The sequence below is a fragment of the Asterias rubens genome, chromosome 7, assembly GCF_902459465.1.
Source record: "Asterias rubens chromosome 7, eAstRub1.3, whole genome shotgun sequence".
NCBI lineage: Eukaryota > Metazoa > Echinodermata > Asteroidea > Forcipulatida > Asteriidae > Asterias > Asterias rubens.
This window is the reverse complement of record NC_047068.1, coordinates 13665226-13680692: the sequence shown is the minus strand read 5'-3', so window position 1 is coordinate 13680692 and position 15467 is coordinate 13665226. Positions and strand designations below refer to the sequence as shown.

Sequence of the window (15467 nt, the reverse complement as noted above, 5' to 3'; positions counted from 1 at the left end):
AAGAATAGTTTCCTGTAGAGCCACTCCTTGTTACGCATATTTATCATACCAGGCACTGGTCTGAAGCCCGGTTCCTACTTGATGACGTCACAACATCGCAACGATTAATTCGAAGGGGGTTGAGTTGTGCTCAACTCTCTTGCGAATATCGCAGCGAAAACAGAGTTGTGACGTCAAATTCACGTACAAATTTGCATCGCATTCACATTCACAGGAAGTATGCACCGGGCTTTACAGGTCCAATGATTGCATTGGCTACAATAATGTGTGGCAGTTACGTAACCTTTCCATATCTGTGTTATGACTGGTCCAAGATGATGTAGTGTCAGCTTGCACTTCCGATCTGTACGTGTGCATAATGGTGTGTACATCATGTAGTGTTGTTTTATTCACTTTGTAATGTGTGTATATGTATGTGTGAACTGACTGCGAATCTCAGTGTGAAATGAATGTGAGGTCAAAGGTACCATCCGGTTAGGCAGGTATCTGGCCTTATTCACGGGCCTCAAAGTGTTAGGTTAGACGCTCAGGCAAGTTACAGCTGAACATGGGCTTGATTCAGAGTGGAATACAAACCCACAGAATACCATTTTCTTATCTCACCTCCAGGCAGCGGTCCTCGTCTTGAGGAATGTCAGGCCTAACCGTTGGATAAGCTTCATAGCCAGCTTGCGGATCTGAGTATTTTCACTGCTCAACAGTTTACAGGCTACCAGCCTCTCCAATACAGCAGGAGCTGTAGAATAACAAAAGAAGTATGAAAGATTTAATAGATGATAAATTTGAATCGCTGCAAATTTATTATCTTTTGCTAAAACATAGGATTTCCAACTGCCTCTCGCTGCCGGGCAATCTCGGTGGTCTAGTTGGTATGACACTGCTCTAGAATTGCAAACGTCGCGGGTTCGAATCCCACCCGAATAATATGCCTGTGATTTTTTTTACAGGACTTGGGAAAGTACTGAGTATACAGTGCTAACACACAACGGTGTATATGGGTAAAAAAAAAAACGAATATGAAAGATGCTATGCAGTGCCAGTTGGGTCTCTGCACTAAAGGGATAGTACTGCTGAGTGCAGAATGCTGGGCCCTTTAAAGTTCAGTATTCTCTGTTCTGCGGCAAGTACATTGTACTGCCATGAAAATGGGCCCTCTTGACTTAAACTGTGTCTGGCATAAAAACGAAAGGTCAGGGGTGGGGGCGAAGGAAGGCAGGGAGGCAAACTTGTGGAAACAAATCCACAAGAGTGCAGTGCTTGAAGCTAAAATCTCTTACCGGACCAGAGAGTTTGTTACAAGACCGAAATTTAAATGGACGTTAGTTATCTTTTGGGTAGACCTAATAGAAGGGAATTGAAAAATTGTATTGATCAATTTAAATTAAAAGGCATTGAGGTGTTATTATAAAATAAAAAAAAAACAAGACCAAGGGATTTGTACGATTATTAGTTGACTGGGCCGATGCTAAAATCACTGGCCCTGGGCCTACTGTCCACTGTTAATTTCAAGCCCTGGAAGGGGGTGTAAAGGTAATATAAAGAGTATCACATACTAACCATAATCTACAATGTCCTCTCTTTTACCGAGCTTGAACAACGAAGCCTTTAAAGAAATGAAAACAAGATTAAAGGTGATGTTATTTAAATACCTTGCACCATGTACATAGTTTGGAGCCTTGATAAGAATGCTGTGGTAAGACTGTACCAAGTTTGGGTTTATTTAAAGACATTGTACACCGTTGGTATTTCAATTGGTCGTTGAAGTTGCGAGATAATAATGGAAGAAAACACACCCTTGTCACAAGAAGTTGTGTGCTTTTAGACGCTTGAAATGGAGACCTCAAAATCAAATTCTGACGTCTTGAAATCAAATTCAAATACTTTTAGTGAGAAAAAACCTCTTACGTGAAAGTGAAGTTACTTCAGAGGGAGCCGTTTTTAACATTGTTTTATACTATCAAATTCTCTCCATTGATCGCTAACAAGTGAGTTTTTATGCTAACAATTGTTTTGAGCATTTACCAATAGTATCCAGTGCCTTTAAAGCCATTATACACTTTCGGTAAACAGTATTGTCCAAAGGCCCACACTTTGTGTATCACAACTTATATATAAAACAACAAACCTGTGAAAATTTAGGCTCAATCGGTCATCGGAGTCTGGAGAAAATAACGGGAAAACCCACCCTTGTTTCCCCACGTTTCGCCGTGTCATGACATGTGTTTACTATAATCCGTAATTCTTGATGTCGAGAATTGATAATTGTTTTAATGTTTTCTCAAAATATAAAGCATTTCATGGAATAATATTTCAAGAGAAGTCTTTCACCATTACCTTCTGTAAACCCTGCAAGTTATTTGTAAATCTGTGCCCTTTTTTTTGTTTTTCTGTACCGAAAGTGTATAATGGCTTTAAGGGATTGCATACGTTTGGTAATAAGAACCCACTGTTTTTTCAATGCTTTATAGCAGCAAATGTATCATAAAGTTAACCTGTGAAAATTTAAAACTGCATATGGAATACACAAGCAAGTCACTGTCCTCAGATTCAAATTTTGGAGGATAAAATGTTGTACCTTTTTCAATAAAGACACCACTTTAAAGTCAAAAGTTTCTCAAAATGGGTTATACTATCTAAAGCCGCTTTCCTTCTTACCAAGTATCTTTTTATTGCCATCAGGTTCCAGAGTTAATACCAAACGTACACAGAACCTTTAATTACATTCTTATCAACCAGCCACCATGTCCTTCCAAAACCAAATGTAATTAATCACTTGAAAATAATGCTGTATTAACGCTGGAAATGTTGGCCATAGCTGAGCGACCGTATAGTAACCCTTTGGTGCACATATTAATTTTTGTTTAAGCAAAAAAGAACATGTTCTCCCGTGTTTTTCTCAATTTTGTTCGACAGCACCACCTGTTGAACATCACACCAAACGAAAGTTCAACAATCGCTCTAAAACGACCGAATGAAGGCATTATGTATAGGGGTTGTAGTTTTTAAGTTACAACTGTTTATAAGAGTCCAATTTGACAGGTTTTTTTGGTGGTCATTAACGACCGCCTTGTGCACTTAAGGGTTAAAAGAAATGAAATCTTTTTTCTTACTTACCAATGAGGCAAGCACCCCTGAAAGCAGTGCCATACCAGACATTGTCTCATCTGAAGGAAAAATGGAAAAAAAGTCAACTTTAAAAAACTTCTTTCATTATCCATAGTCAGCAAAATGCTGATATTACTGCATATATATTCATCATACTACTAATAAGTTTTAAATGTTTTCAAATTAGTTGGTCAGGTTTTTTCATGAAAAAGAAAATGCTTTTGTAAGGGCGTGATTAAACAAAAATAAAATAAAATTTTGGTTACTGGTAATGAAGATGGTAATGGTAGCAAACATCATGCGGATTATTCTGTCAGGAAAGCTCCATAAAAGAAAGAGGCTAAAACAAAACATCCTTTTCGTCTGGCAACTCACATCTGTTATCTCCATGTATTTTCTTTGCCAAAACAGTGGACTTAATTGGATCAGGAACAAGCCAGTAGGGCTGCTGACGGTCCAAAGCAGATTAACTGCTCATCCATTAAGTTTAATGACCCAAGGAATTCAAAGTTAATACACCAACTTATTGAAACCGATGTATTCTTCTAAGTTTTTGTGGCCAAATTCAGAAATTCTCTAAAATAATTCCGTAATGTTGGGAGAAAAAGTACAACTTGTGACTCACAATCTGTATCAGACAGAGTTCGCAGACACCAGTCCAGAAAGCTCGGTAGCTGTTGCTGTTTAACATCATGCCGTGTAAGAAATCTGTAAAGAAGTATAGAAACAAGTACATAATAGCAGGGCAAAAATTCATAAAGCCTGTAAGCACAAAAAGTTGGTTGGCAAAACATTTTGCTTAGCATAAAAAGGTTACCAACCAGAATACCATACATTTACCATTGCTGCAACTAGTACCCCGGTCATTTCTTGCTTAGCCAAGAAATTTGCTGAGCAGAATTTTTCTGCTGAACAGCTTTATGAAATAAGGCCCTGGTCATGTTCTAGTTTCTATATTCTACTCCTCATCCAGGGCTCGTCTTTAATAGTTGAACAAAGAAAGATTTACTTAAGTGAGACATGAACCTGCGACCTCCGAAATAACATGCCAGTGCTCTACCAACTGAGCTATCTACTAGGCCTATTTTGGCTGTGTTGCTATTTTGTCAATATCTTTGTTCCGGGGTGCCTGTCAGAAGCCATTCAACCTGTAACTGACTGATGTACACCCAGACACTGTACACCATCCTTTAAATGCGCATTCAGTTTTGCGCATCACAATAAATAAAAAAATAGTTAAACTAATAACATCAAAATAAAGTACAAAACTATTTATTGCGAAAACAAAAGGTACACATATTTCCCACATGCCACTAACACTCCTAATTAAACAAATTAATAATTAAAGCACATTTTGAAAGCTTCCATTTGAAATTTCAATATTCAACTTGCTCACTTTGAGATCATTAATGCAGCGGCATCTCTGGACTTATCAGACACTTGAAGATATTTCTGTAGAAAGAAAAAAAAACACAACATGAGAAATTCAGGGTTTTGACAAACTGTTTACTTGCAGAAGAATAAGCCAGTTTGCTTGACGGACAGAATAACGCACACAGCTATTACACAGCTAAAGTCATACAACCTGGCATGTGAATTTCTGTTTGTGTTTACATGAGCTAACACGAGTGTCCTTGTTGGGTATTTGACGCCATGGAACAATGGACCCCACAAGGGAATTCTTCGGAACAGGGAATAATAGAAAAACAATAGCAGGACCCCCCAAAAACTGGATCTGTAAGGTTGTTGTGGTTTAGCAGCATAGAAATATTGACTGCTATTAGGGGCACAGTTAAAATTATTGGCCCAAGGTGATGACATCACAGAGAGCCTATAGTTTTAACTCTGCCCAGATTATTAAGCTGTCAATATTTCTTTTATATACCGAATAAAGATTCTTCTAATCAAGAAACCCTGACTACTGTGATGCGGAACGCTATGTCATACATACAGTACACAAGAGCGACCTAATTGCGACCATTATTTTCAGGGCGGGCACAGTCGAATGCTATGCCCCGGGCAGAGTTAACTATGACGTCATCTTGATAAAAAAAGGGGGGCCCAGCTATTTCAATTACTCCATTTTTAACCGATCAGATTGGAGGATTCTATATATATGAGGTATATAACAGTCAATATGGCCCATGTGGAAAAAACAATGGTGGCAGCCTATCGATCTCTCGTAAACCTTAATTGTAAAAAAAAGAAAAAAGATGAACGTCAGGAATCAGGATTGCACAATAACCCCAGGAAAAAGGGAGATTTTGAGCACAAATACCAGTACCCTTTACCTCTTTTTGTAAAGGATAAATAAAGCCTAGCACGGTAGGTGTCAGTGATGGTACACAATGGATTGCCAGAAGTTGTTCCAGGCGTCTACAAAACACCGTAGTTCTACCCAGAAATATTTTGCTTCATAAGTATTCCCTTTTGTCCTACTAGACTAACCTTTCCTACATTGATGATTCTTATCATAGTTGGCTCTTTCTTCCGCCCGTCCTCATCTATCGGCGCATTACTGTCTAGTTTAGCCATATCAAATGGTATCATGCAGATTATGGACATCCATAGCAGTAGTATGTAACGAGTCTCCCAGGTCTGTCGCAGGAACGAAAAAAAACAACAGAGTGAGACCTCATCAGGAATCATTTAATTCTTTCACTAAAGACCCCTCGCACAATGAGCAGCGCATTTACACGCGCAGCGCATTTACAATGCGCAGCGCATTTACACGCGCCTATCTTTTGGGAGTCATAATTGTGCACAAGGGAGTTGACTCCCAAAATGATGGAAATGATAGACGCGCATTCTTAGGAGGTGCGTTCCGTGTTGTGCAGGGGTCTATATCCCATATTATTAGTGTTAGAATAATTTTAACACACACTAAGACTAACACTCAATGCACAGTTCTACCCTGCACAAGCTAGCCTATTGGCCCTATATGCACGAATTGCAATATGTGCAGGATTTGCATGCCAATACCGGCAAGTTTATTGATATGCAACAATTTATTTGTTTTCCACAACAAAAATAAAGAGAAATTAACCATATAGATATTATTGAGAATGCTTTTAGATTGCACAGAAGGACTTTAAAAAAAATAGTAAACACCAAGTAGAAAACATGCTGCAGACCATTTTTCAATTCAGCGAGCTTCCATCAAACATCGAAAAAATTGGGACCAGAATGCCTCCAGTCTTAGAAATTCTGGAGAAAACCCTGCAATGCACAACAGACACAATTTGGGCCCCACGGGTGTTGAAGTGCCAGGGGTGGATTTCACAAAGAGTTAAGACTAGTCTTATCTCGTTTAAGGACTCTTAAGTTTTAAATAACTTTTAAAGAGTCCTATGACTAGTCCTAAGTTAAGACTGTCTTTGTGAAATTACTAGTCCTAAGTTTAGACTGTCTTTGTGAAATCACTAGTCCTAAGTTAAGACTGTCTTTGTGAAATCACTAATCCTAAGTTAAGACTGTCTTTGTGAAATCACTAGTCCTAAGTTAAGACTGTCTTTGTGGAATCACTAGTCCTAAGTTTAGACTGTCTTTGTGAAATTTCTAGTCCTAAGTTAAGACTGTCTTTGTGAAATCGACCCCTGGGCTGGTTGCCTTCTCTGCTCATACCGTGAAGTCGGCTGGATCCTGCCTGTCCAACATAGCCAAGACTGGTTCCATATCGGCGACTTCATGAGGAAGAATCCTGATAACTGTCTTGAAACCTCGTGCCTATCAGAAAAAGAAAAAAAACTACAAGTTTCTCTGCCATCTCCAAAAATTATCACGCAACATTGTTCACAGAATGTAAGACAGAGCCCAATTTCAAAGAGCTGCTTAAGCAGACAATTGACAAATGTTAAGCGAAGCAAAAATTAACAAGATACCAGTCACAGATTGTACAAACATGGTACTTTGCTGGTAACCTTTTTCTGGTAAACATAATTTTGTTGTTCTTAGCTATTTTTTGCTTGGGACTCCCCTGGGCTGTATTCAATGGGGATAAGAGACTGTGTTAAAAGGGCTAATGACAGGTCAAAATCAATTTTAAACGAAAAAGTTTCTGAACAAAACTAACGCGATTTTGTGGCGTGTCATGGCCTAGCGGATAAGAGCACCGGATTCAAGCTCTGGTGTTTGATTAGCAGAGTGTGGGTTCAAAACCCGGTCGTGACACTTGCTACATAAAGTTGGGGAGGTAGAGCTTTCTGCTCTACCGGCCAGGCTTCTGATTGATGATACCCAAGCCTACCCATCCATATGGACTGTAAAAGGGGTAACCCTGTTACAGCCCTAGGAGTAGGTGGCAACTGCCCCTGGAAGAACAACAATTGTAGCCCACACCTTTAAGTGTCCTTCAGGCCTTGTGTGTCTGGCGCATTGCATAATAAGTCTCCTACCTTGGTAAGTAAATAGAGGAACTTGAACGCAAGATGAGACAGTCCAGGTGGTGATTTTGTATCTCGAGCAGTATCCAATAGAGGAAGAAGCATTCCTTCAAGATGTGGATCCAGCAAGTGAGGCTGCTCCTGGTATTTATCAACGATAACTGGTGGCAAAAAAATAATATTCAAACGATTAGTAAACTCAACCGCGCTACACTCAGTACACAGCGAGGAGAGTTGTTCGCAGGAAGTTGACCAATTTGAATTATAATGCAATTTTTTTAAATGTTACTTATTTAAACATATTCAAAACATACAGGGCAATCATATAGTAAGTAAACACAGTTAGCTGGTTCAATTAAACAGCCGAACCGCCCAGAGGGAATAGGCCTTCAATTTTTTATCGGTAAGAAGAGAAAATGGTCCTGACAAGGAGAGGCAAAGGATTATCGATACAGTCAGACACAAATAAAATGTGGCTACCTTTGCAACTTTTTAAGGGATTCTTTTAAAGGGTAACATATCATAGGCCATGAGATGAGATGAAAGTTTTAGATTTGCGTCCGGGCATTTTTGAAATGACGTGAGGCTTTTTTTCATTTTTCTTTATTCAGCACATGAAGATGCGCAATCTTCAGATTGCGCAAACTGGTGCTCGATACACAAATTTGCCTATTCTGCATAGCGCAAATTGGAAATTGCGCAGAATATTGTTGCGCAAATTTGAGGATTGCGCTCGACAGATGAACGTCAGCAGCTGCGTGTTTTACTGACTGCAAACAAAACGATCGCGATCGCAATCACGATCGCGGCGGAATGTCTGCCCTGTAAAGTACTACTACTAAAATGCGTAAATATAACCTTTTACCCTTGTTCGATGATTTAAAACTTGAAAATTTGTGATGCAGAGTCTTTTTTGTGAAAATAATGAAATTTTGTGAAAATAATGAAATTTTTTGGCGGTAGCTTTCAGAGCATGCGGGCGGTGGACGCAAATCTATCATTTTCATTCTCATGGCCTTATCAAATGCGTTTCCAAGCTACTCGTCCGTCGGACAACTCGACTGTCAGACAACTCGACGGTTGAGACAGCTCGACCGTTCGAACAACTCGACGGACGGTTTATTCAACTGTCACACAACTCAACTTAGGACCAAGACAAGTCGACGGATGGCCAAGACGGGGGCCTCAGCACTGGCACGCACAGGGCCGGGAAGGGGGGAGGGGTGTTAGAGTTGTCCAATGGACGAGTTGTCTGACATCCGTTCTAGTACTACAGTGTACATGATGTCTGTACTTTCCGTAGCCTGCCACGCCCACAGTGCCAGTGCCACAGGAACTTTTTGGTTTGTAGCTCGGGTAACTTTTTGTATGGCACCACCACTTTTTCACTGGTTTTTACAATTTTAGTATAAAAAAAAAGGAATATCTCAATCTCATTGACTGAAGTAAATTAGATTTAGATACCTACTATACTATTTCAGGATCCCTATTTCATATTAACTGAAGTTTTTTATGTAACATTTTCATTTAAACAAATTAGCTGCAAAATTGGGGAAAGGCATCCATATCATAACTGGTTAAGCACAATTTCAATACATACAAGTAAACTTTTCCACCGCTAATTCCATTGGTATTTGGTCGTTGTAAACTGTTGCAAGACTTGTGATGAGTCCTTTCACCTCGTCTACCTCAGCAAACTCCTCATGAGTGCTCCCAGCTTGAGCAATATTTGCATCCTCGGCACTGTCGTCCATGTTGACAGTTGTTGCTGCCGTACCAATGTTTGTTTTCTCCACCATTTTGTTCTTACACGTTGGTTTACAAACAGATTAGTCATGTCTTGGTCATGTGTCAGGGATCTGATGAAAACACACCGCTTGGGGGCGCTAGACAGATCATACATCTTCTTGTGGTTTTTTGTGCGACGGAGAAGAGAACGAACTTGTCCGCGATTGTCCTTAAAAAATTCACAGTTTTTCACAGACTAGCGGTTTATATTTAACAAAAATGCCCAAAGTAAAACGATCTAGAAAGCCTCCACCCGAGGGATGGGAGTTAATTGAACCAACTCTTGAAGAAATTGAGCAGAAAATGAGAGAAGGTAAGTAAACTTGTTCTGTGTTGTGTTGTGACGATCCAATATCGATGAAATTATATATATTTTTTATGCAGCTAAATTGTGTTCAAAGAGTAACACTAGTCAGGATAGTCAGTACCAACTCGACCTTTAAAACTAGCTAGTACTTTCCAAGACGGCCGCTTAGTATTTCAAATCAAACTGGCCATCAGTTTGAACCCACCGCAAACTTATTTTATATCTATTTGTTGCATGAGACTCATTGAGAGGGTCGGAGACGATAGCGGAACGAAACCGAAATTAGGAGTAGGCATTCACTTTCACTAAATATTGTTTTCTGAAACAGATGGTTAAACGTGTTTGTTGAGAGCATCACGTTAGACTCGGGAAAAGCTTCTAGGCCAGTCCAAATTAAAGGATGGATTAAAAAAAAAAAGGATGCGGCCCCAAAAAAGATGCGGGCGGGGACGATCAACTTGTATTTTTTTGTATTTGGCCTTACTGGGTCCAGGTCAGGCCTGATACTTCACAGATGCACATATTAATAGGTGATTGCCTTGCCTCCATGCCCCCTCCATGCCTTGGTGCCCTTTATAATTTCCTCATATAGAGGATAGGTGCCCTTTCTTAACACAGAGAAAATGCCTTGGTGCCCTTGCCCTTTCAAAAACGAGGCATACAGGCCTGTTGTGGGTTTATACAAATACAATGTACAATAAATAACTGAATGGCGCACCTATAATATGAGAATTTAAATGATCTTATTTATCTTCACAGCCGAAACAGAAACCCATGAAGGGAAACGAAAGGTTGAATCTCTCTGGCCAGTCTTCAAAATCCACCACCAGAAGTCCAGATACGTCTACGATTTATTCCACAAAAGAAAGGCAATCAGCAGAGGTGGGTTCAAGTTTTTTTTTTTTGGGGGGGGGGGGTTGTTTGTTAATATGATCTTCCCAACAAGGCAAACTTCCACGAGGGGATATACACGCCAAGCTGGAAAAAGAAAATCTCTCTCACACAAACTGTTATAATGTCTATGATTATTAGTTGCACAAATCAAGAAATTGTGGTTCAGTAACTAGACGACACTACTTTTTCCAGTCATTGTGAAATTTGTACACTCCACACAGTCATCTGATAGCGCCCTCTTTTTACTCAAGTTCAGCTTAAAAGCACAGCTAAAATAGTCTTATATCGCATGCTTAAACATGGTCATGTGATCTCCTCTTGGCCAATCTGAATTGATAAACTGTCCCAGGTATTATTATTAGTAATTATCAATGCTTTCAATGTTTTTTAATTTGGAAACAGAGCTGTATGACTACTGCATCAAGGAAGGCTTTGCAGACAAGAATCTGATTGCAAAATGGAAGAAACAAGGCTATGAAAATCTCTGCTGTCTTCGCTGTATCCAGGCAAGAGACACCAACTTCGGCACAAACTGCATCTGCAGAGTTCCAAAGAGTAAACTGGAGGAGGTGAGAATAATGTCTGGCTCTGAGAAGTGATTTTTGTCAGGCAATGTGTGCATTGTGCTCTCAAAGTCGCTTCATGAGTGTTAAAATGGGAAACATTGGAAAATGTCAATTGAACACAAGATGTGTATGAGAAAAGAGATCAAACTGTTGCAAACTGCTTACCAACCAAAAGGACAGTATAAATGTTTTTGGTCTGACTTTTCGACCCTATCTTTAAGCCTTCATGAAAGACTCTGCTAGGGTTGAAACGTCAGGACATTAATTATTTTGTACATATCCTGATGATAGTGGTCTATAAGGGAAATACTGAAATTCTGACTACATTAGGGTAGGACGTGGGGGAGGTAGGTTTGTAACACTGTTCGTTCTGTGGGTTTGCCTTTATCAAGCAACCCCCCAAGGGAGAATGTATTGCTAATACTTTTATTTCTATTTGATTGTTGTTGCAGGGACGGATCGTCGAGTGTGTACATTGTGGATGTAGAGGATGCTCGGGTTAGATGCCTGGATTACTCCAACTTCTAGATATTAATTATTTGCACCAGGAGGATACCCCCCCCCCAAACACCCGAGTCACGAAGCTAAAAACTTTTTAAATATCAAGGACATTGGAGAGTCACCTCATCAATAGTTAGCCTTGTACAGGACTGTGCTTAAAACATTCACTTCTCCCCATTTTCTTTGCCCTTGAAATTTATCAAACATCTTGTATAAAGTACCCACAGATAACCAGGTAAACATGTAAGATCATATTCTTATATTTAAGACGATAAATCTTTAAAAAGTTATTCTTATTTTGGGGGGCACACATGACACTGTCAGTGATAAAATTTCAAGTGTCATAAAGGTACATTATCAAACATGAATCGGACTACTCATTTTTGGTCTGCAATGCTAAAGAAGTATCCAATGATAACGTATAGTTACAGTGTTATTGTTTTGTTTTTCTGTTTGAACATTGAGTATGACATCCTGGTACACCATTGGCCTTTGAAAACTTCAGCCTATATATTCAAAATTGTGGCAAGTTATGGCCCGAGCAGTCTAGAACACCGAACTCAAGTTCTAATGTTCTGTGGGTTTGGGTCCCGGTCTTGATACTTGTATCCGTCAGCAGACACCATTATTGCTTTGTCCTTTGAATGGGATGTATAGCTGTTGCCCTGTGTGTTCTGTAATTCATGTTGAAGAACCCAGTGCACTCACATCATTTCTAAACTATACCCTTCATAAAAATAGTGAGCACTATGATGAGACGCCTGTGATAAAGTCCCATAAAAAAAACTTGTACTATTATAAAATTGTCTACTTTCTAGAAAACAATCATTCTTGGTATGATTGAATTAAGAAACAAATTGTTTATGCAATCGTTGAACCAGTGACAAAAAACAACCTAGGATTATTTTGAGAATGTTTGTCCATTTTAGTTGTTTCCTTTTGTAAAAATACTGGGTCAAATGTTAAGTGGTTTTCTCTTTTAATAATGGTTAGATAATAAAAGTTATTTGTGTTTTAAAACAATCTTGCTTGTGTTGACTTCTTCTTCTTCTTCCTCTTGCGAGAACAAAACAGTTTAGATTTCTAAAATACATGTACTGTGAAGCAGCTCTCTAGTGGCCTCATCCACTTCCAATAGCCCAGGGATGCCATTTGGCGGTTTAAAGGCAGTGGACACTATTGGTAATTACTCAAAATAGTTATTAGCATAAAACCTTACTTGGTGACGAGTAATGGGGAGAGGTTGATGGTACAAAACATTGTGAGAAACGGCTCCCTCTGAAGTGACATAGTTTTTCAGAAAGAAGTAATTTTTTCACGAATTTGATTTTGAGACCTCAGATTTAGAATTTGAGGTCTCGAAATCAACCTTAAAACGCACACAACTTCGTGTGACAAGGGTGTTTTTTATTTTATTTTTATCTCGCAACTTTGACAACCAATTGAGCTCAAATTTTCACAGGTTTGTTATTTTATGCATATGCTGAGATACACCAAGTGAGAAGACTGGTCTTTGACAATTACCAATAGTGTCCGGTGTCTTTAAAAAGGGGGTAGGTTTGGAATAAGCTTGAGTCTTGGACTGTTTACACTTGGCACAACAACAAAGTGGGGTTAAACATGCACCTGACTTTATTCATAACATTGATAATCAATCCTGATTTCCTTCAATAGATTAAAGTATAATCTTAAGGCTACTCTAGTTCAACGAGTGTACTATACACGTGGGAAGATCCAGAAACTGTATACAAAGTCATTATTTGACAAGAGGCAGTTTTTCATAAAAAGTAGTTTACAATATCGGCTCCCACCATTAGTTTTGGACCCCAAATCGGATCAATGATTAACGAGTGGTTGTTAAGTGACTTACGTAGGGCATGCGCACTGAAGTGCGACATCCGACTTATCCGGAGTTATTGTTTTGTTATAACTGGTCCACTCAGCGCTGTGCTATGAAAACGGCTATTGGTAAGCAGCGATGCGATCGTGCCCTGTAGGTTGGTTCCAAATAGTCAACTTGCGTAGACCAACTAGACAGAGTTTGGGCAAACTTAGTCAAACTATGGTCACCGATAGCCCTTATGTGAGACAGCGCCCTCACTGAGGTTAATCGAGAGCTATCGTTGGCTGAGCATTGTGCCAATGCAAGGGGGTTGACTACCTACATGTAAATTGCTGATTTCAAAGTAAATACCCACAGTAAAATTTTAGCACTGAGCCAGTAACCCAACAAACAAACAAGTCCTGCAGTCGAATGATTTTGAAAAAAACACAATGTTTGAAGATTTACTAATGTACTCTTAAGCTTTTAATTCTAAACATCCTCCTGAAGTACACTAAGTATTTTTTACCAATGAGTAACTAAAAAAAAAATCAAAGATTTCATGAGTTTAAGTACAAATGCAATCATAAACAGTTTGCTCCCTTATAAGTACATATACAATTGTAACCACATGATGCTTAAACCCTTGTTGAAATTAACTTGTGATCAATAATACAATTACATTAAATGAGTGGACCATTACAAAATCCCTGAAAACTACATGTACGATGTAAGAATGATCATGGTATGTCAAGTGAGGCATTTATGGTGGTCGAATGGTGGCATGCCCACCTCCCCCCCCCCCTCCCATACCCAAAAATGGGTAGATTTTTAGACCCCAAATTATTAATAATCAGAGTTATTTACAGAGGTAACAATAAATGTGGGTGTGATATATGTACTGTAAACATAAGTTTGATTTTGCCCTCCTTAAGAGTTCGACGGATGGTTCTACAGCACACATTGATGAAGGGTATAACTAAAACATCTTATGCCATTACCCTTCGGAATTACATCACAAAACACATTGGTTTCTTTGCAGACTAAGACTAAACTACACATCAGTGTTAAACATGTAGGCCTACAGTCATCACTACGGATAACCTGCGACCTTTGACATTTGACATGCCTATTCCTTGTGAAAGTTCAAAATCCATGCAGTTTCCACACCCCTCTTCCTGTTATGACTGAAACCTGTGGGAATGCACAGCTCTGACTCATTTTGTTCAGTAGTAGTCGTTGCGGTTAACGCAGATTCCTTCTGGCTGCTTGACGGTGGTACATTATGATGTCATCCTGTTTACATATACACATGGACCTTTCAAGAGAAGTTCTAGAGTGTTTCCTGCTGGGCCCTGCGTGTTGTCCTAACATCAAGCCCCCGTGCATATGAAACCATTATAGCTGAGCCCAGCCAATTGAAACACCTCTTATATACACATTTGTGTCTAAACCAGTTGCCAAATAAGTGTGGCACCATCTTATATCATGACCAGAGTGACAGTGCTTTCTTAATGTTTTGACGTTGATCTCAAGGGTCTATAGTAAAAAGCAAACATACTTAACAAGAACCTGATAACAGATTTAGATGTATCCCACTTCACAGATAACAAATTTATAACAATGTACCATTGTGGAATCTGCATCATGAAACGCCATGTTACGACTTGTTCAACCAGCACATCCCTTTTTCACACTACATGTATATGCCTTTTGTAAACCCTGTGATTTCATATGACACATCTATACCGTTTGAAGTTTCCTTTTCTATACAAGTGAAGTAGGCCAACAGATGCCCACTTCAACCTCATTTCCTAGTACCGATTGCCCTGGCATAAAGCCAGTGTATTAATCATGGAGGCGGTGGCTAAGCTCAAACTACCCTAGTATATCATTTAGAGATTCTTTTAAACCCACCCTTACCCAGGTTTTTAAACTCTCCTTAAAGACACTGGACACTATTGGTAATTGTCAAAGACCAGTCTTCTCACTTGGTGTATCTCAACATATGATTAAAATAACAAACCTATGAAAAATTGAACTCAATCACTCGTCGAAGTTGCGAGAAATAATGAAAGAAAAAACACCCTTGTCACACGAAG

General features: G+C 39.2%; 2 protein-coding genes across 2 annotated transcripts in view; one reads left to right on the top strand and one right to left on the bottom strand.

Annotated features, from left to right (window-relative positions):
• Nucleotides 1-9307, bottom strand: part of LOC117292491 (tubulin-specific chaperone D-like) — a 50107-nt gene extending 40800 nt beyond the window's left edge. Inside the window, exons 1-9 of the mRNA XM_033774553.1 lie at nucleotides 9088-9307; nucleotides 7500-7648; nucleotides 6730-6831; nucleotides 5554-5703; nucleotides 4502-4557; nucleotides 3731-3813; nucleotides 3115-3164; nucleotides 1558-1603; nucleotides 604-736 (exon numbers count right to left, since the gene is read on the bottom strand). Of these exons, the coding sequence (XP_033630444.1) occupies nucleotides 604-736; nucleotides 1558-1603; nucleotides 3115-3164; nucleotides 3731-3813; nucleotides 4502-4557; nucleotides 5554-5703; nucleotides 6730-6831; nucleotides 7500-7648; nucleotides 9088-9286 (968 nt within the window). The 5' untranslated portion in view covers nucleotides 9287-9307. The remainder of the gene's footprint in view (nucleotides 1-603; nucleotides 737-1557; nucleotides 1604-3114; nucleotides 3165-3730; nucleotides 3814-4501; nucleotides 4558-5553; nucleotides 5704-6729; nucleotides 6832-7499; nucleotides 7649-9087) is intronic.
• A 90-nt stretch (nucleotides 9308-9397) lies between these two features.
• Nucleotides 9398-12567, top strand: LOC117292490 (protein BUD31 homolog). The gene is made up of 4 exons (XM_033774552.1): nucleotides 9398-9588; nucleotides 10342-10464; nucleotides 10879-11045; nucleotides 11495-12567. Exons 1-4 carry the CDS (start codon nucleotides 9495-9497, stop codon nucleotides 11543-11545), a joined length of 435 nt encoding a protein of 144 aa, XP_033630443.1. The 5' UTR covers nucleotides 9398-9494; the 3' UTR covers nucleotides 11546-12567.
• The last annotated feature ends 2900 nt before the right edge of the window (nucleotides 12568-15467 follow it).